A 21,164-nucleotide genomic window follows, 5' to 3' on the forward strand; every position below is an offset into this window, starting at 1 on the left:
TTAATTTAGGCTTTCCTCTGTATTGAATTTTCACATTGCCAGTACCACTCCGAAACGGTAGTTTATCCTACGGCAGCAAGTTCACTAAGTGCTGCTGGCACTGGAATTTACCCTTGCTGTAACCAAAAAGTTCTTCGGTTTGATCCTACTCAGCTTACTAAGGTAAACCTTGAACACTGCCTTTTTGTAGTTGCAGCACTCCCAAAATTAATGTTTTCTTCTTTTATTGTTCTTAAAGTTTACAGCAATATGTACATGAAGAAAAGACTTCAAATAGTATCATAAATGAGTTAGAAGAAATTGAAGTCCTCCTGTATACACTCCTCATCTCCTTAGGGGTAACCACAGTTAGCAATTTCCTTTCAGACCTTTTCACATCTTAGGTACTAATTGGTTTGTAGTATTTGCATATTGTATGTGGGATCATACTATTCATATGATAATTTGCCTTTTCACTCAGTAACAAACTTAGATTTCCTTTTAGTATAATTCTGTGTAACTCTTAGGTGATAGCCTGAGCTGTGCATGTGTACACAACTTTTTTAACCATTCTTTTACTGATTTTTAAATATTTTCCTATTGGTAAACATGTTTCCATATCAGTGATGTTACACTGTTGCAATGAACATCTTGGTATAATATTTGAATACTACTATGAGTTAGAGTCCTTGATCATTAACATCTTTGAAAATGTCATGTCATTCAATTTCATGAGTGGATGAAAGCAATCTAATGCGCCTCATCATCATTATCCATAGAAAAAATATTTAGAAAGCCCCAAAGGTGAGCCACACATGATTATGTATTTGGTGTGAGTTGAAAAATAATTACCTAGCAATAAATCTAACAGAATATGTGAAGAACTCTATACAGAAAACAAAACATTATTGAAAGAAAATAAAACTTTAGAAATGCATTGTTCTACCATGGTTGGAAGACTCCATATTGTAAAAGATACAAATGCTTCTTAAACTGACATATAGGTCAAAATCCTACAAATCAACATAAAAACCCCAGGACACCTATATCATAGGCATCTCACACAAGATACAAGAAAACAGCTGTTCTGTAAGTATGAACAGGACAGCCTTATTTGTAACTGGAGAAATGCAAATTAAAATCACAATGAATACCAATTCACCAGAATGATTAAAACTAGTGTCCAGGTGTTAGCAAGGATTTAGAATAATAGGGGTTCTCATGATCTACTGATGGTAATATAATTTGGTTCCAGGAAACATGTAAAAGAATGTTCATAGCAGTATTGTTTGTTTCCCCAAACTGGGAACAGCCCATCCACCAGCTATAGAAGAGATAAAAACATGATATATATTCATATAGTTATTATTATACATTAAAGCAAAACTTACAATTACATGTAGTAATACGGCTGAACTATAAGGACATAATGTCAAATAAAACTCAGGAGGCATAATGGTACCATAATGCTTAGGGTTGCATCCGTAAGTGGTCAAAGGGTTAAGAAAAGCAAGAAATAATTACCATAGAGATAGGATGAGAATAATAGAGGTTATCTTTTGGGAGAAGGGATGATCAGGAATGGCCCCAGGAGATTCCTGGAATCTTGTTTCTTAGTGTGAATTGCAACTTTTGAATTACTTGGGTATTTGTTCAGCTGTGCATTTGTGTTTCAATTTCTTGTTGGTATTTTTTTTCTCAAGGAAACATTGTAAAATATGATTTGACTAAACAAGAACAAAAGCAATGATCTTTAAAGGCATGTTCTGTAATGAACCATCTTCTCTAAATTAGTCTCCTTACATGACAGGGCTGTAAGGTGAGAGACCACGTGGTTGCCCTTCATGATCAAGATGAAGGAGGGGATTTGCCCTCTAGTCCAACTGCTAGAACCCTGGATGATCTGCAGAAGCACAAAGATGTCATCATTGTACCTTTTTCCAAAGACACAGTTAGGTGAGGCAAAACCTAGCCAGCAGTACTACGTTGCAGCCTTCTTCGGTAGTTCCTAGCTCATATGAGTTCCCCAAATTAATAATTTTAGTCCTGTAGTTGGTGTTCTTTATTTTAGTTTACTTGAAATTACATTAGCTTACAATGAAAACAACAGACATATATTTGATAGGAAAAACACTTAAAAGTGTTTGAGGTCCATAGGGAAGAAAAATTAGTGAAAGAGTCATTGGTGATTAAAAAGGTTGGAATCCTTAATCTAATTTGTAAAGGTTTTTTTGTTTTGTTTTATTCCCCTACTGCTTGAAGCAGTAGCTTGACATTGTTTTATTTGGATGGAGTTTTGTTTTGTTTATGGCTCTGGGGATTGAGCCCAAAGCCTCATACACGCTAGGCAAGCAGTCTCCCGTGGGCTACCTCCCCAGCACCAAGCCCTTCCTCCTCCTCCTGCTGCTCTTTCTCCCTCTCCTCCCCAGCCCCATCCAGTGGAGATTGAGCCCAGTCTTCATAGGCAGCTACATTCCTAGTTCTTTAATTGAGATAGAGTCTCACTATGTCATTAAGTTGCCCAGACTGGACTCAGACTTTTAATCCTGCCTCAGACTCCTGGAGTGCTGGGATTATAGGTGTACACCACTTCTGGCTATAAGCCCTCCTTCAATGCTTCATTTATCCAGATTTCTATAAATTTAAATTTCAGTTGGAAGTCACTTCCATTGTTTTGCAGTTACAACAGGCTGTGAGATTTGGGGCTGGCGCTGGTCTTGGTGGTGCCACACTTGTAATTCTAGCACTCTGGGAGGCTGAGGTGGGATGGTCACTGTAAGTTTGAGACCAGGCTGGATTACATAGGGAGTTCAAGGCCAACCTATACTCTTTTTTTTTTGAGAGTCTCAAAAAAATTTAAAAAGCAGAAAGGTTTGGGCTTGGAGACCATTTAAAAGAAGCTGTTCTCAAAACAGTACCAGTCAGACTGAGGGTGTGGTTCAGTGTTAAAATCCTTGCCTAACATGCAGGAGGCCCTGGGATCAATTGAAAGCCCTGAAAAAAACAAAAAGCAGTACCAGTAATAGCCCATTTCACCACCTGGTAAGTATGATGCTGCTTCTGCAGTAGGAAACCCTATGTGGATGAGTTTTGCTAGTGAACTAAGAACTGTAAATGTTGAAGTAACATCTTTATACTCAGTAACTATATTTCTTTTTCTTCAATGCTGGGGCTCACACAGGAACTGGGTTTTTGTGATACAGGGTTTGAACCCAGGGACATGAGATTATTATTTTTTTTTCAACCCTAGACATTTTACTGGAAGGGCATGAGATTATTAAAGAAATACTGTACCCCTTAGCCACATTCCCAGACCTTTTTTTTTTTAGACAGGGACACTGAGTTGCCCACGCCTCTGTGACCAGCTACATTCACTAGGAACTGTATTTATTTATATGGTGCTGGGACTTGAACTCAGGACTTTGTGCTTGCCAGGCAGGTGCTGTACTGATGAGCTATATCGCCAGTCCCAAGGAACTATATTTATTAAGATTGACTTATAAAGCATTTATTAAAGTCGATATGGTAGCACATGCGTGTAATCTCAGCACTTGAGAGGCCAAGGCAGGAGTGTTGTTGTGAGTTTGATACCACCAGCTTATGCTACAAAGTGAGCTCCAGGCCAGCCTGAACAGCATAGCAAGACCCTGTCTCAAAAAGACAAATAAATAAAGTAATAATAATTTTTAAATCTCATTAACCTTTTAAGAAATTGAACACTTCTCTATAAAAGTGTCCTCTTCTTTCAAGTGATCCTGTGGTTGGCCCCTGTGATGACAAGTGTCTGGAGTGTGATGTTTTACTGGAGCCACAAACACCATGGGGCCCTAAAACTGGGGAGCTCAATGCTGTGAGTAGCTTGTTTTACTTCTTTAAGAACACGCTTGATGATGGGGCGGACTGGGGACTTAGCTCAGCAGCATAAGCGCCTGCCTTGCAAACACGCTGTCATAGTTCGATCCCTGATACCAAAACACACACATACACACAAACACACACACACACACACACACACACACACACGATGAATTTTAATTTCTGACAGGAACCTGGACAGTTTAAATTGAAATATAACTGATTATCTAATCATAGAAGGGTCATATGCTGAGTTAAGACTTAAGTGATACCACATTCCTTACCCTCAATTAATAACTCATAGATTAAAATTGGGGTAGGGGAGTAACATGGTCTTCAGGATTTTTATTGTGGATAAAAAATAATTTGAGAAGTGAAGATACTATGAACAGATATTTTTGTCTCCCTTTGTTCTGTAAACTGTTTTATATGAAATTCTCTTTTTTTTTTTTTTTGAGGCAGGGTCTCTATGCAGTTCAGGCTGGCCTTGAAATCACTTTTGTAGCCCAGGCTGACCGATCCTCCTGTCTCAGCTTTCCAAGTGTTGGGATTACAGGCGTGAGCCACCATGCCTGGCTTATATGAAATTCTTAATTGTAATCAAGAATATATTTAGTTTTTTTTTTCAAGATAGCAAGAGGCATAATGGTAATCATTTTTGATCACCTGATATTCTATTTTTGCATCATATACTGTGTCCATCCTTCTGTTCTAACTGACTCTGTTTTGTTTTGTCACATTTGGTTTTATTCTCTTCAAAAAAAAAAGTAATAAGAACTATGGAAGTATTAGAACCCAAAAAATGTAATTGTTATTGTAAAAAAGAGAGGAAAAGAAAGTGGCCTAACGGATATAACTGCATGTATATTTAAGTGTGTAGGATAGAAAACCATACTACTGAGTTTTTTGTTGGATCATTGAACAAAACTGTTCTGTAATCTCACTGTATGAATGTGCACTTTGTATGCTTTAATTTTGTAATTTGGACAACTGTTTCTAAGATGACAATATGTAATCTATTAACTAGTGATTTCTTACTGTATTTTTTTTCTTGAAATTCTGTACTACTTGTACCTTTTACTGCTTTTTTTTCTCTTTTTTCTCTTTAAATAAAAAAAAGGGATATATTTAGGTTTTTAAAAAAACTGAGGATTAAAATATCTCTGAAGTGACCAAAAAGCTGATTTCCTTTGAGTTTGTTACTAAGTAACAGAGAATGTTTGCCTGTGACCTTCCCGCCTTTTTGGTGGTTAGGATAGAATTTACTTGAGAAAGTGAAAAACTCCAGGCTGCTATGTAAATATTCTGTCATTAACATTTACTTATTAATTTATATCAAACAATAAATTATATGATCATGGTCCCTTAATTTATAATAAAATACAAAATACCAACATTAAAAAATGATTGATATAGTTCAAAAATAACGTTATCTTTGCATGTGATTTATTTGTTCTTTGGAAATGATATTGGAAAAGTATTCTTTTTTTCTTTGAGACAGGGTCTCTGTGTAGTTCACGCTGGCTTTGAGCTCACCATGTAGCCAGGTTGGTCTTGAACTTGTGGTGATCCTCCTGCCTCAGCCTGCTAAGTGCTAGGATGACAGCTGTGTGCCACCACAGCAGGCTCAACTTTTTTCCTTCTTTCTTTTTAGCCTGCAGCACTGGCGATCGAATCAAGCACATAGCTTTTTCTCAGCAAATGCTCTATCACTGCAGTGCATCGCAGCTCTTATACGTTTTTTGTTTTTTGGGTTTTTTTTTTTTTTTTTTTTTTTTTTTGGTCTTTTTCCTTTTTATCGGTACCAGGGATCGAACTCATGACTGCCTGCTTGCAAGGCAGGCGCTTATGCCGCTGAGCTAAATCCCCAGCCCCCGTTTTTTAAAAATCCTTAACCTCTAGGCAGGGAATTTAAAATACTGACATATTAACTTAGTATAGCACTTTCATGCTGAGTGTTAAATTGTTTCACCTTGAAAGGGAACTATACTGGTAACTGTTTCAATTCTTCTGCAATATCCATGTGCAAATGAGGAGCTATAATCCCGCAGATGAAGATTTGTTAATCTGTTATTCTGTTTTACAGTTCTTGTCTCTGAAAAACTGGACTCTGCAACTAGTAAGTGAGCGATTACATTCAGCTTCCTTTATAAGTGAAGATTTAGTTTAAAATCCTACAAGCATTTTTTCCTTTTACAAATTTTAGTTAAACACTTCTCTTTTAGCTTCTCCACTTCTGTGTTTACTAAAAATGGCCTAAGATTGCTTAAAGAGACATGTACTCCTTTATCAGACTGCATAAGCCACTGGTCTGGTTAAAATGCTTTTTAAAAAAAATTAATTCAATTTATCGGTACATTTTAGATAAACATAATGATCACATTTAATAGTGGGAGTTTGTACCTGTACATGATGCATTTTGGTTCTTTTGGTTAAGGCTTTTAAAAGTCATTCTAAAATCACATTTAGGACAATGAACAAAAGAAATACCTGTTAAATTCTCATCTGGTTGGTTCATTTATTTGTTCAGTTTTTAACCTGCTTGCCAATACTATGCTATCTGCCATCGTTATTCTTAAGAATGTAATAGGGATTTGGGGTAGTGATGACAGACAGTGAGGTACATAGGTGCAGGGAAGTAATGTAGATATGTTTAACTGTTAAGAGCCCCAGTCATACATGTATTTGTTTAGAAAACTGTTTGTTTGTAGACAATAGGTTTCACTATGTAGACCAAGCTAATGCTGAACTCCCAATTCTGTAGCCTTAGCTTCTCAAGTGCTTCTCAAGTATGGTGTATGCTACTAGCCCAGATAAGAGACCATTTTAATATTGGTAATTATATTGTGATTTAATCAGTAAAAGGAAAGTAGGTTCTGTTGAGTAATGGAAATACAATTCAACAAATGCTGAGTACCTATCTTATGTCTATCACTGTGCTAGGTTCTGTGAAAGAAATACATTTTTAAAAATTTGCTATGATGTAATCTTAGGGGGTTATTTTTGATTTTTTGAGACAGGGTCTCGCTGTGTAGTGCAGGTTGGCCTCAGTCTCACTGTTTCAGTCTAGGCTGGCTTTGAACTCATGGCAGTCCTGCTGCCTTAACCTCCTGAGTGCTGGGATCACAGGCATGCACCACCACGCCCAGCTTGATGTAGTTTCTATCAGAATGCCGCTTTTGTTCTTTTCATTTTGTGGTGCTGGGGATTGAATACGGGGTTTTATCTGTGATAGGCAAGAGACTACCGCTGAGCTACAACCCCAGCCCTGAATGCAGAATTTCCTGCATCTTCATCCTGAATGTTGCGTTAGGTGCAGACAGCAGTCATCTTATCAGCTCTTATTTGACTCATTCACCCAAAATAAAGGGGTAAATGTGTTTTAAAGAATTCATTAGATTCAGGCATGGTGACACACCCCTGTAATCCCAGACTCCAGAGGCTTGAGGCAGGAGGACCACTGAGAGTTCAAGCTAGCCTGAACTACATAGCGGAACCCTGTCTCAAAACAAACAAAAATAATTCATTTGAGGTGTAATAATATTACACTTGTAATAGATGTGTTTGTTTTTGAATTTAGAAACAACAGTCATTATTTTCAGAAGAAGAAGAATATACCACTGGATCTGAGGTCACTGAAGATGAAGTTGGTGATGAGGAAGAAGTATCCAAGAAACAAAGTAATGGCTTCTAAGTTAAATCTTTCCTTACTGTTTATGAAGAGGTTACATTCTAAAGCTTTTACTCTAAGAGATGGGGAACTGACTTTGTGTATCAGTGTGGTAGATTACAATGTCAGCCCCCCAAAAAAAAGAAAGAAAGGAGGCCCCATTAAGAGTTCTCATCTCTAGCACAAATACAGAATACTCTAAGTTATAAAACAATACAGTATACTGAGAAATAATTTTCCAAATTTTTATTCAAACATAATCTAATGTATGACTCACCTTAGATGAAATGTGACCAGAGATGTGTACCCATAGTGACTTGGAGTGTCCCTCAGATGAGCCACTGAATCACATTCATAGGTATGATTTTTAAAAGAGAGAAACACAACGGCAACTGTTTGCCGTGTTCAACACATTGTTCCACGAAAGAGCAGGGAAAATTGATTCAAAGGGCCTTTGAAGACCCAGCTGTTTACAAGCTTTTGAAAAAGAATAGTGAAAAAAGATTACAAGTTAGATGCAACACTGAGTAAAGCCCAGTAAGGCAAAAAATCCATAACCTTTGAGCCATTCTTTTCTATCAGAGAGAAATCATTAGCATTTCTGTTAGTCAGAAAAATCTGTTAATTAACATGTAACTTTACAATGTCTGGGCTACAGTGAGGAGCCCAGGGTTAAGGTGTTGCTGAGGTATAGAGGGCTTCCTTAGCATGTGCAAGACGTGGGCTTAATCTCCAGCACACAAAAAACCAAAGTCCGGGATTCCCTTAGAGAATCAAGTAATTCTTCACTGGATCAGTTAAAGCAGTCCTTCAATATGAGGTTGAAAAGACATGCTGTTCTGTCTTGGTCTTCAAGTTTTACATAATGTTTTTGTAGCATCAAATCTCATGAAAAACCAGCTATCATTTATCTTTCAGGCCTGACTGGTCAAGGAGAAAATCCCATGACGGGTGTGTGTGTGTGTGTGTGTGTGTGTGTGTGTGTGTGTGTGTGTGACGGGGTGTGTGTGTGTGTGTGTGTGTGTGTGTGTGTGTGTGTGTGTGTGTGTCTGACATGTAATAAAATCGCCCATTCCACCCCAGTGAGGCTGGTGACTTTTGGCACACAGTGATGTAGCACATTGCTACAAAATGTTCCCTTGTGCCCTTTTGTTTTATATTCATTTCCCTTTCTCCCCTAAAGCAATCACTAATCTGTTTTTTGTCACTAGTTTACCTTTTTTGGGATTTCATATTAGTGAAATCATAAATAGTCTTTTGTCTTTGGGTTCTTTCATTTAGTTTGATGGTTTTGAGAGTCATCTGATCTATATTGTTGCATGTGTCAGTAGTTTGTTCCTTTTTATTGCAGGATAGTACTCCATTACATGGATATTATCATAATTTGTTCACCCATTCACAATTTCACGGGCATTTGGGTTTCCAGTTGTTACCTATAATGCTGCTGTGAACATTTGCATACAAGTCTATGTGGACATATGTTTTCATTTTTCTTGGGTAGACACCTAGGAGTGGAATTTCTGGGGCATATGCTAAGTGTGTTTAATTTTATAAGAAACTACCAAACTGGCTGGTCCGAAGGTAGTGAGGTATCTCAATTGATTGTTCACAGTCAGTACAGATTGAACTCCTTGTTCTACTCTTTCCCCCTTCTCACTACTGCACTTGACTAGTCTTTCTTTCTTTCTTTTTTTTTTTTTTTTTTTTTTTGTCTTTTTCGTTTTTATCGGTACCAGGGATCGAACTCACGACTGCCTGCTTGCAAGGCAGGCGCTATGCCGCTGAGCTGAATCCCCAGCCCCCACTTGACTAGTCTAAAAAAAAAAAAAAAGAAAGATACTACCAAACTGTTCTTGCAAAGTGATTGTACCATTTTGCATTCCCCACAGCAACATACAAAATTTCTAGTGTTGTACATTTGCATCAGTGTTTGGCACTGTGGATGATTTTAATGTTAGCCTTTCCAGTGGATATATAGTGGTAAGCCTCTTCATATGTGTCTTTGTTGTGAGGTATGGAAGTCACTTGCCCATTTTTAATTAGGTTATTTGCCTTATCTCTGAATCGTAAGGTTTCTTTATATATTTTGGTAAAAGTGCTATGTCAGCCATGTATTTTGTAAATACTTTCAATTTATGGCCTTTTAATTTTCCTAATGGTGTCTCTCAAAGACCAAAAGTCTTTAATTAGGGGCTGGGGATTTAGTTCAGCGGCATAAGCGCCTGCCTTTCAAGCAGGCAGTCGTGAGTTCGATTCCCGGTACCGATAAAAAGGAAAAAAGACAAAAAAAAAAAAAGTCTTTAATTTTGTTAACTCCAATTTTTTAGTTTTTTCTTTTATGTTACGAAAGTTTTGCCTGCCTCAAGGTCACAGGTTTTCTGCTGTGTTTTCTGCTGGAAGTTGCAGGATTGTAGCATGCTTTGTGTTTAGGCCTATGATCCCTTCCAGGTTAGTTTGTTCATTGTTGTGAGTTAAGGGTCCAGTGTCCTCTTTCTTCCACAGGCATAGCTAGTATTTATTGAAAAGTATTTATTCTTTCCCTTTTGGATTATCTTGGCACTTTTGTTAAAAATTACTTTACTTTAAAAAAAAAATGGTTGACTTTTATGTCTGAACCTTGTTCTCATCTATTGATCCTTTTTTTTTCTATTGATTCTTTTATCTGTCTTTACATCACTGTACAATACCACATTGTCTTTTTTTTAATTTTTATTTTAAAGAGAGTAAAACCAAACAGAACAAAGCCAATCAAAACAAAATAATGAAAATGATACAGAAATTCAAAATAGGATAAAGAGAAATTAACAATGGTTACCATAATGCCTCTTTTGTTATCTTTCAAATTGCTGCCCATGCTATCAGACATAATAAAATCAAACAAAATAAAACCAATCAAAAGAGAAAATTGAAGAAACAATAAAATGGAACAAAACAGAATAATACTGGATTTCAAAAGCAAGACAGAAAGAATGCTAATTGCATATTGTTATCCTCTAAATAGATGCTCAGACTATTGACTTTAGGCCCACAAAGTGTCAATCAAACTATACAAACATTAGGTTGTTTCTGTACCTCAGTTGCTATCAACTTAGCCTGTTGCTTAAGGTGGGGCAGGGACGGCCTTGTCTCCCAGCCTGATACCGGCTGACTCATGGGAAGGGTGAACTGGCCCTTGTTTCTCTTTCCAGGCCCTCATGGCCACCACTGGCTCAGAGGGAAGGCCCTCATTATCTTAAGTTTGGTGAATTTTTAAATCGAGTAATATGAGTTCTCTAAAATTATTCGCAGTTTTAAAATTTTAGCCTTTCTAGATGATTTGCATTTTCTGTAAATTTAGAATCAATATAAACAGCTCTATAAATATCTTGCCAAGATATTTACTGGGACTGTGTTGAACCCAAATATCAATTTGGGGCAAACACCTACCCCCAGAAATTCTCTGAATTCATGACAGTGGCATACTTCTTGCATTTATTTGTTGTTTTAAATGTCTCACTAGTGTTTTATAATTTCATTGTACATGTGGTGAGCATCTCCTGGTAAATTTATTTCTATTATTTCCATCATAAATAGTGTTGGTTTTTTAAATTGTTTGTTCACAATATTGTATATTAACCTTTCATCATATGAATTTGCTAAATTTAAATTCATTTATTTGTTCTTCACTTGATAGATTCCATTCCAGTTTGTGTTCCTTTCTTTGTATTCCTTTCTGTGCATGCTAGGACCCGATGTTCAGAGGAGTCAGCCTTGTCTTGTTTGTCATTTTGGAAGGAAGCACTTAGTCTTTTGCCAATAACATGTAGTATTAGTTGTTCCTTTTTTTTTTAATTTTATTTTAAAGAGAAAAGAGAACAAAATTTAAAACAATAATTAGGGTGTAACAATGATATATATTGTGCATTGTTACCTTCAAATCAGCTACTCAGAGTACAAGATATCTGCATTTAGTCATCTGAACAGTGCTAACACAGATCTTTCTCTTCAGTAAGCTCAGAAAAATCAGTCTAACTGTGTTAACTATTTTTTATGTATACAGTTTCAGCTTCTCACACTAGGGAGACAATACTTTTACACGTGCATGTCTGATTTATTTCACTAATGAGTATGGTTTCAAGTTGTATCCATTTATCTATAAAAGCCTCAAGTTTATCTTTCTTTATGGCTGAGTAGTACTCCATTATATAAAAATACCACATCTTTTTTATCCATTCCTCAGTTGATGGGCATTTAGGTTGCTTCCAAGATCTGGCTATTACAAATTGTGCTGCTGTAAACTTGGGTATACATATATTGCTGTGGTATGTTGTTTTTAATTCTTATGGGAAGATACCCAGAAGAATAGCTGGATCAAATTGGACTTCTAATCCTAGTTTTTTGAGGAATCCACACTGATTTCCATAGTGGTTGCCCCAGTCTGCACTTCCACCAACAGTGAAGAAGCGTTTCTTTTTCCCCACAGCCTCTCCAGCATTTGTTACTGCTTGATTTCTTGATACTAGCCATTCTTTCTGGGGTGAGGTGGAATCTCGGTGTTGTTTTAATTTGCATCTCTTGGATACCAGTGATGTTGAATACTTTTTCATATATTTATTAGCTGTTTGTATTTCTTCATCTGAGAAATGCGTATTCATCTCAGATGTCCATTTTTGGATTGGGTCTTTAAATCCGGGAGGACTGATTTTTTTGAGTTCTTTATGTATTCTCAATAGTAATGCTTTGTCTGAGGAACAGCTGGCAAAAATTTGCTCCCACCTCATGGGTTTCTTTTCACTTGTTGGTTTCTGTTGTTGTGTAAAAGCTTTTTGATAAGATGCCATCCCAGTTGTTGATTCTTTGTTATCAGGTCTTGACCTAGATCTCTGATCTTCCAAACGAGTGTATGGCGGAGGTTTAAATAAACCAAGACAAGTTATATGATTTTAGGGCTCCAGGAGGCTGAAAACCCTTTAGTTGAGCTCAAGACTCTGAGGGCTAAGACAAAGACTTCTCTGGATCGCCCACTTTATTTATTAGGTCCAACAACAAGGGGCAGGGAAACTGAGGAAAGTGCAGGCAATGAGCAGGACTGTGAGAGTCACTTTAAAGACTTCTCCAAGTAGTAAATTTTACCATCTTATCTCCAAGATTACATATATGGTAGGATTGAGACTGCAGGAGTGAAATTCCTTCAGCTGCAGTCTCTGTTCACTTAATTAGTGTTGGAGCCAAGGTGTCTTTAGCTAATCTTGCCCTTTGAGGTATCTCTGGCCTCACAGGCCACTACAGGTCTCAGCCAGAACCAGTAATTCATAGAGGTTCACTTGCTGTGAATCAGCTCTTGTCGCCAAGCAAGGGGCCGAGGCCTTACGACAGACTCACAGATAAACATACAAAGCCAATTAATAAAATTTAAATCCTGCTTAGAGCCACTGCACTGTGTAGTGGTCTCCAACACTTTGTGACTGTTCTTGTGCAGTCAGGGTTTGTTCATAAAGTCTTTGCCTAAATCTATGTCTTCAAGAGCTTTACCTACTCTATCTTCCAATAGATATATTATTTCTGTTTTAATATTTAGTCTTTAATTCATTCCATATTTAAGTTAGTGCGTGGTGAAAGATATGGGCCCAATTTTAATCTTTGGCATGTGCAGAGCCAGTTTTTCCAGTACCATTTGTTGAAGAGGCTGTCTTTCTTCCACTGAATGTGTTTAGCACCTTTGTTAAAGATAAAGTGACTTAGGGTGTCTGGAGTTGTTTCTACATCTTCTTATCTGTTCCATTGATCTTTGGGTCTGTTTTTTTACTAGTGCCACATGCTTTTATCACAGTAGCTTTATAGTATAATGTCAAATCAGGGATTGTCTATCTTGTCTTTGTTGCCCAGGATTGCCTTTGCTATTCTAGATCTCTTCTAGGGATTTAGCTCAGCAGCCATAAGCACCTGCCTGGCAAGCACGAGGTCCTAAATTCAATCCCTGGTACAAAAAAAAAAAAAAAAAAAAAATTAAGATTGTTGTTTAATTCTGTGAGCTATGTTATTGAAATTTTTATTTAGGTTGCATTGAATCTGTATAACACTTTTGGAAGTATGGCCGTTTCACTGTGTAGATTCTTCCTACCTACAAGCACGGGCCATCTCTCCATTTTCTTGTGTACTCCTTTTTTAGAGTACTGTAGTTTTCAGTGTAGAGGTCTTTTGCATCCTTTATTAGATTGATCCCTAGGAATTCCTTTTTTTTTTTTTTTTTTTGATACTATGGTGGAAGGTAATGTTTCCCTGATTTCTTTCTCAGTGAGTTTATTATTCGTGTACAGGAAGGTTATTGATTTTTGAGTGTTGACTTTGTAACCAGCTACACTACTTTATTTGGTTATTAAATCTACCAGTATTTTATTGGAGTTTTGGGGGTCTTGTAGGTAAAGTATCATGTCATCTACAAATAATGATAGTTCAGCTTCTTCCTTTCCTGTCTTTATTCCTTTTATTTCTTTCTCTTGTCTAATTGCTCCAGCTAAAGTTTCTAGGACTGTGTTGAATAAGAGTGGAGACAGCGGACATGCATGTCTTGTTCCTGATTTTAGAGAGAAAGCTTTCAGTTTTTGACCATTTACTAAATAGTGGCTTTTGGTTTGCCATAGATAGCTTTTATCTTTGATTGAGATAAAGATCACCTATTCCAATTTTCTATAGGGTTTTTATCATGAATTGGTGCTGGACTTTGTCAGAAGCTTCTTCTGCCTCTATTGAGATGACCATATGATTTTTGTCCTTATGTCTGTTTATATGGTATATTACATTTATTGATTTATGTATGTTGAACCATCCCCACATCCTTGGGATGAATCACACTTGATCATGGTGTATAATGTTTTTGACAATTTGCTGCAGTCCGTTTGCCAGTGTCCTATTGAGGATTTCTGCATCTACATTCATTAGGGATATTGGCCTGTATCTTAGTTGGGTTTTTTGGTTTGGTATCAGAGTAATGCTTGCTTCCAGAAAAAAATTCGGGAGTATTGCTTCCCTTTCAGTTTCATTAAAGAGTTGAGAAGTAGTCAAGTTAGATCCTCTCTAAATTTCTTGTAGAATTCAACAGTGAATCCGTCATGGCTGGGTTTTTCTTTGTTGATAGGTTTTCACTTGCATCTTTGATTTCATTGATGGTGGGTTATTCAGGATTTTTATATCTTCTTGATTCAGCTTTGGTAACTCACGTGTATTTAGGAATCTGTCCATTTCTTCTGCATTTTCCGCCTTGTTAGAATACAAGCTTTCAAAGTAGGTAGAGATGATCTTCTGGATTTCTGCAGAGTTTGTTGTGATTTCTCCCTGTTCATTTCTAATTGAATTTGAGCCTTTTCTTTACTTTTTTTTTTTTTTTGATAAGGTTGTCTAAGGGTTTGTCAGCTTTATTTAATCTTTCAAAGAACCAACTCTTTGAATTCATTGATTCTTTGTATTTTTTTAGTCTCCAATGTAGTGATTTCTGTTCTGATCTTTATAATTTCATCCCTCATATGAACTTTTGGCTTAGCCTGCTCTTCTCTTTCTAGAAGTTTGAGGTTCACCATTAAGTTGTTTATATGTGCTTTTATATTTACTTACATACCGTTTTTCTTGTATATGAGGTTCTATCTGATATTCTTTTATTCTGTAAGTATTCCATCACTTTTTGTAGAATAGGTCTATTAACAATGAATTGTCAGGCTGGAGATTTAGCTCAGCGGCATAAGCCCTGCCTTGCAAGCAGGCTGTCGTGAGTTCGATCCCTGGTACCAATAAAAAGGAAAAAGACAAAAAAAAAACAATGAATTGTCGGGGCTGGGGGTTTAGCTCAGTGGCATAAGCCCTGCCTTGCAAGCAGGCTGTCGTGAATTCGATCCCCGTACCTATAAAAAAAGGGAAAAGACAAAAAAAAAAAAAAAAGAATTGTCTTGTTTTTCTTCACCTGAAAAAAATCTATATTTCACCCTTTAAAATTTTTTTTAATTTTTTTAAAATTTTATTTAAAGAGAAAAAAGAAAAAAAACAGAAAAAGGATAAAAGTTATACAGAATTTCAGAAAAAATAAACAGTAGGAAATCACTAGTTAATTACATATTGTCATCTTAGAAATAGTTGTTGAAGCCGGGCATGGTGGCTCACGCCTGTAATCCCAGTACTCAGGAGGCTGAGGCAGGAGGATCGTTGCGAGTTCAAGACCAGCCTAGGCTACAAAGTGAGCTCAAGGCCAGCCTGAACTGCACAGCGAGACCCTGTCTCAAAAAGACAAAAAAAAAAAAAAAAAAGTAATAGTTGTTGAAGTTACAAAATTAAAGCATATAGAGGGGACTTTCAAACAGTGAAACTGCAAACAGTTTTGTTCAATGATCCAACAAAACTCAGTAATATGGTTATCTATCTTATACACGTAAATATATATGCAGTTGTATCTTTTAGAGAACTTTCTTTTCCTTTCTTTTGTACAATGACAATTACACATTTTGGGTTTTATTACTCCCACAGTTCTTATTACTTTTTTTTTTTTGAAGAAAGTAAAACCAAATGTGACATATCAGGACAGAGTCAGTCAAATCAAAAGGAGGGACATAATACATAATGTAAAAACAAAATACAAGGTGATCAACAATGGTTACCATAATGTCTCTTGTTATCTTAAAAAGAATTGCCTATATCATCAGTTATAATAAAATTGAACAAAACAGAAAAGAATAAGACCAATAAAACCAAAACATTGGAGACATTAGAGGACTTCAAAAGAAGATAATAGTGCTGGGGATTTAGCTCAGTGGCATAAGCACCTGCCTTGCAAGCAGGTGGTCGTGAGTTCGATCCCTGGTACCAATAAAAAGGAAAAAGACCAAAAAAAAAAAAAAAAGATAATAGTCAACCAGAATGGGCATCGCAATGAATCTTATTGTCTTTGTAGTTGCTGTCTATAGTTTCAAACTTGGTACTATCAAGCATAACAGAATAGAGGAAAGTCAGTCAAAACAAGATGGTGAGAGCAATACAGAGTTTCAAATCAAGTTAATAGGAAATCAAAGTGGGTTACTATAATATATCCTGCTATTTTTTATTTATTTTTATTCTTTTAATTAAGGGAAAAAGTAGATAATAAGAAGGTCAAAACATAGCCATTTAAGCAAAATAGTGTTTCACCACAAGATAATCTCGACATAATAGTAGTTACCATAGTGTCTCTTCCCTTAAAATCTTTGGGTATAACTTTGTATACTGTAGCATCAAACGTATCAAGACAATGTAAAACCATTCAAGAGAATGACAGTATTACAGGGTATTTAGAATCAATTAACAGAAAATGAACAATGGTTTCTGTATAATCTCCTTGTCTATAAAAGTTTTTGTTTATATTATCCCATATAATAAAATCCAATAAGATACAACACGTTAAAACCGATGGAGACAGAAGAACAAAAGCTTGATGGGACTTCAAAACAAGAGGATATTAAATCAGCACTAGCTATTTGATGTCTTGTTTTCTCCAAAATGGCGGTTCCTACCATCCAATCTTCTCTGCCTCATTTCTGTTGAGATCCTTTTCTGTCATTAGTTGTCAGTTTGTCTTCTTCATTTCGCTTTCTGCTCCATTCATTGTGGCCTCTCTGCCACTCTTTCTGGAATCTCGGTATTTTTCATTTTTAGAATATCCTGCAGTAATCTCTGTAGAGTTGAATTGGTGGTTGCAAATTCCCCTTGTTCCTCTTTATCCTGGAAGCACCTTGTTTTTCCATCAATTTCTAGGGACAGTTGTGCTGGATATATCAATCTTGGCTGGAGGTTATTGTCTTTCAAAGCTTGAATTATTTCCTCCCACGCTCTTCATGATTTGATGGTTTGTGTTGAGAAGTCTGCTGTAATTCTGATGGGTGTTCCCTTGTAAGTGATCTGTTTCTTGTCTTTGACGGCTTTTAATATTCTGTTCTTATATTGGATTTCTGGAATTTTGATTATTATATGCCTGGGTGTAGCTCTGTTTGGGTTGTAGGTGACTGGGGTCCTATATGCCTCATACATCTGAGTATCTTTACCTTTTGCTAAATTAGGGAAATTCTCCTGGATTATTTCTGTGAATAGCTTTTGTAGTTCATTTGTTTGAGTCCCTACTTCTTCTTTTATGTTCTTAATTCTTAAGTTAGAGATCCTCTTATCATCTTCTAGTCTTTGTATTATTGCTGTTTGTTTTCTTGTTATTTTTAAGAAGTTTTTCATTTCATGCTCCCACCTTACAAATCTGTCCTCCAGTTCTGATAATCTATCCTTAGTTTCTTTCAAGCTGTTATGCCGGCTTTCAGTAGAGTTTTTAGTTTCCTGGTAATCTCTTTGAACCTGCTTCACATATTCTATGTTTTCTCTGTTTTCTCCATCAAACAATTCTCCCCTTTTTTTCTGTTCCTCCATTCCACCATCTGTTTTTTCTTGGGCGGTGCTTAGCATTTCTCTAACTATTCTATTTATTTCCTGCTTTATTTCATTAAATACTTCATTTTTGAACTCGTCTATGAGGCTCTGGAGATACCGCTTTATGTCTATAGGTGCCGTGTTTGATATTGCTTGTTTTCTGTCTTCATTCTCTTTTGCATTTACCTTTCCTGCATCAGTGTTCTCAGGATTGGGGACTGAGGACCCTTTCTTGTTGCTCCCTTTTCCCATACTTTTTGTTCCTTACATACAAGCGTATGTAGGAGGCCCAGTGTTTTTTTTTTTTCACTTTGTCTGTTACAGTTTGTTTGAATCCGCCGGGTAGGTGTTCCCTCCCACTGCAGTGTACGAGGGAGACACAGACCTGGGTAGCCTTTACTGGGCCCGCCCCTCCAGGTCAACCTACAGAATGCTTTACTGCTAGGGTGCACCGCCAGGCGCAGGGACCTGATTTGGGCTAGCCTACTGGGTCTTAGTCAGTGGCATCACTAGGCCAAGCGCTCCCCACCACTCCTGCTTGAGAGGGGAATATGCGACTAAAGTCACTGCAGGGGCCTGTTCCGGCTAGTCTGCTCGTCCCCAGAATGTCCTCTGTTGGAGCATCCTAGTCTGTGAAAGGGTCCCCATTTCTCTCACTCACTGCAGGTCGATGCAGGGCTCCCTGCCAGTCCTGCTCTCAATGCCGTTTGGTTCGCCGATTCCAGCTCTCAGAGCTTTTGCATGTCTCTCTCCCTGCCGTGCGGATTGGGAAGCAGTATCGGCAACAGGAAATTCAAATCGCGGCTTCCAATGGCTCGGGATCCAGCTTCCGCACTGAGATTTTATCTGTTCCTGTTATAGCATCAGGATTGCATTTCCAGTTGGTTTCTCTCAGCTTAGTTCATTCCTGGATTGGCAGGGTACATCTCTCCTCACGTAGGACTCCTCACATGGCACCACTCCTGGATTCTAAGCTGGTAATCTCAGAGAGCCTCTGTGGCTGCTGTTATTTGTCCGCCATGTTCTCCCACCTTTTAAAATTTTTACTAATTCATATTTACAGTACATGATGACTACGTTCACTGTGTGTGAGTTGGCACACACACATAACACGTCTTAGTTCTTTTATTTCTCCTTCCTTTCCCATCCTCTCTGTCTCTCCATCTGTTAGTCCCCTTTCCCATCTGCAAAAGATCGGTCTCTGTTTCCTATTGTCTGTCTCACTTTGGTTTTTAAACTTGTTTTGCTTGATACAAAAATTTTGTTTTCAGTTACTTTTCTTTCAGCCTTGAAATGTGTCACTCCAGGGTCAGCTGCCATCCATTGTTCTGAGGAGAAGGCAGCCATCCGTATTGTCACTGTCACCTGTGTGTAGTGTGCTGCAGGAGTGGATTCTTTTTATCTCAGCTGATCAGGAGACTGAGACAGGAAAATCTTGTTTGAACCCAGCCTGGTCAACTTAACACTGTCTCAAAATTAAATTGAAAATAAATAAATAAAAGGGCCAAGGATGTAGCTCAGCACTCCTTGGGTTCAATTGCCAGTACCACCAAAACAAATCAATTGTCATTGACTCTACTCTAAGGAGGCATGATTTTCTTTTTCTTTATGATACTTAGAACATGTTTAAACTTTTGGGTGATTGGCAGTACCTTCTGATTTTTTTAATGTTTTAATTTTGTTTTTATAACATTTTGGGAGCGAAGTCCAGCCTCTTGACATTACCATTACCAGATGTTACCTTGTCTTGTCTTAAGCAGCTTGTAATACTTGAGAGTATCCCAGTTTAGCAGATACACGTTAGGGACTCGGGGCGTGTCTGCAGGCAAATAAATCTGCCTAGGTATAGCATTTTTTCATTGTATCTTTAAGGTCATTATCTATATAACATGTTTTGCAGGTTTTCCATTTATGGTAGGCATACAAACTTTACTTTTTAAGTTACAGTAATTCCCCAATTTATAAGCAGTCAGTTTACAAACTTTCACAGTATACTATGTAAGACCCACTTTGTCAGTTTACAAAGGAATCCAGCTTACAAACAATTCTGCCAAAATGGAGTTTGTAAGTTGGGGACTCACCACACATAGCAGAACTTGTGGCTGTTAGATACATCTAGCCCTCTTTTTTATCCACCTGTCAGCCAAAATAGATTCCAAATATCACTCTGACCGGCGCAGCCCCAATGAAACAGGAGACAGGAGATGCTTTTGTGGACGACAGTTAACTGCTAGTTTATTTACGCGGGCTCTGGTTTATATATTTGGCCGTGACCAATCACAGGCAGCCACGAGGAAGCAGGGCAGGAATGGGACACAGGCTCTGGCTACTATATCCAGCTGTGGCCAATCAGGAGTTGCCACAGAGTATGGAGTGAGCACGAAGTGCGCACGAGTTGGCTAATTTAAGGAGGGACGTAGCGCATTGCGGAAGCTGGCGTAGTCCTTAGTCCCGGGTGGGATATGGTATGTTGAGCGCCTGCGCCCAACATCTCCCCCTTTCTTTATAACTGACGCAGGGTCTCCAGAGGTCGTTGCCCCTCGTGAGGTGTCACGCTGCAGTCATGACAGTGCCTCACTACTCGTTGGTGCTCTTTTGGAGGGGGCGGGAGTATTGTTTTATGAGCCCAACCCGCATGCTCACCGACATGGGGACCAGGGTGTCTCCTGGCCAAGGACGACACCCCCTGCGATGCTTTGCTCCACACCTGCGTCACAGCATGGCGAGCCATGCTGCCGGGCTTTGACCAGATTCCATGATCAGCAATGCTTGTTTGATACTTTGTCCCTATTCCTTTGTCTGCGAATCCGACAGAGCAGAAGTAGACTGCCGAATGCGGCAAGTGTAGTCATGGTAGCCAGAGCCCCTGTTTCTGCCCATTCCTTTATGAAAGCCAATTGGAGAGTTGGCCTGAGCTGGATCACAGGAAACTCGTCTGAGTCCGCCATAACTGGAACCGGTGCGAACTGGAGTACCTGCATAACAACAGCTGAAAGTGTACTGTTATCCCAACATTGTAACATATAACAGGTTGCGGTGGAGCAATTTAGAAAAGTCATTGGCTGCAAGGGCCGTACGAGATGCAAGAAGGAGGGGAAAAGGAGGCTACTAAGCAGGGGAGGTGGCCAAGGTGCCATAGTTAATGGGAGTTGTGGGTATACTTGCTAGGTCTGGCTTGTGAGGCTCCTGTTGGTTCCCCTGTTCTGTGGTTGACGTTTCCTCTGGGTCGGAGTCTGGTGGTTTGCAGGGACGTATC

General features: G+C 38.0%; 1 protein-coding gene across 10 annotated transcripts in view; it reads left to right on the forward strand.

Annotated features, from left to right (window-relative positions):
- Sanbr (SANT and BTB domain regulator of CSR) overlaps nucleotides 1–21,164 on the forward strand; it is a 74,130-nt gene that overhangs the window by 41,457 nt on the left and 11,509 nt on the right. For 9 of the 10 annotated variants that reach the window (XR_010040573.1, XR_010040574.1, XM_063229470.1 and 6 more), the window contains 5 exons: nucleotides 10–162; nucleotides 1,790–1,935; nucleotides 3,730–3,829; nucleotides 5,921–5,953; nucleotides 7,415–7,514. Coding sequence is in view for 8 of the 10 variants with exons in the window: in XM_063229470.1 (XP_063085540.1) it covers nucleotides 10–162; nucleotides 1,790–1,935; nucleotides 3,730–3,829; nucleotides 5,921–5,953; nucleotides 7,415–7,514 (532 nt within the window). In the remaining 2 variants the exon portion in view is untranslated. The remainder of the gene's footprint in view (nucleotides 1–9; nucleotides 163–1,789; nucleotides 1,936–3,729; nucleotides 3,830–5,920; nucleotides 5,954–7,414; nucleotides 7,515–21,164) is intronic. The other variant, XM_063229469.1, reaches the window with a different exon arrangement.

Source organism: Cavia porcellus, unplaced genomic scaffold (genome assembly GCF_034190915.1).
Source record: "Cavia porcellus strain 051 isolate PalLab524CR breed Dunkin Hartley unplaced genomic scaffold, mCavPor4.1 scaffold_18, whole genome shotgun sequence".
NCBI classification, from domain to species: domain Eukaryota; kingdom Metazoa; phylum Chordata; class Mammalia; order Rodentia; family Caviidae; genus Cavia; species Cavia porcellus.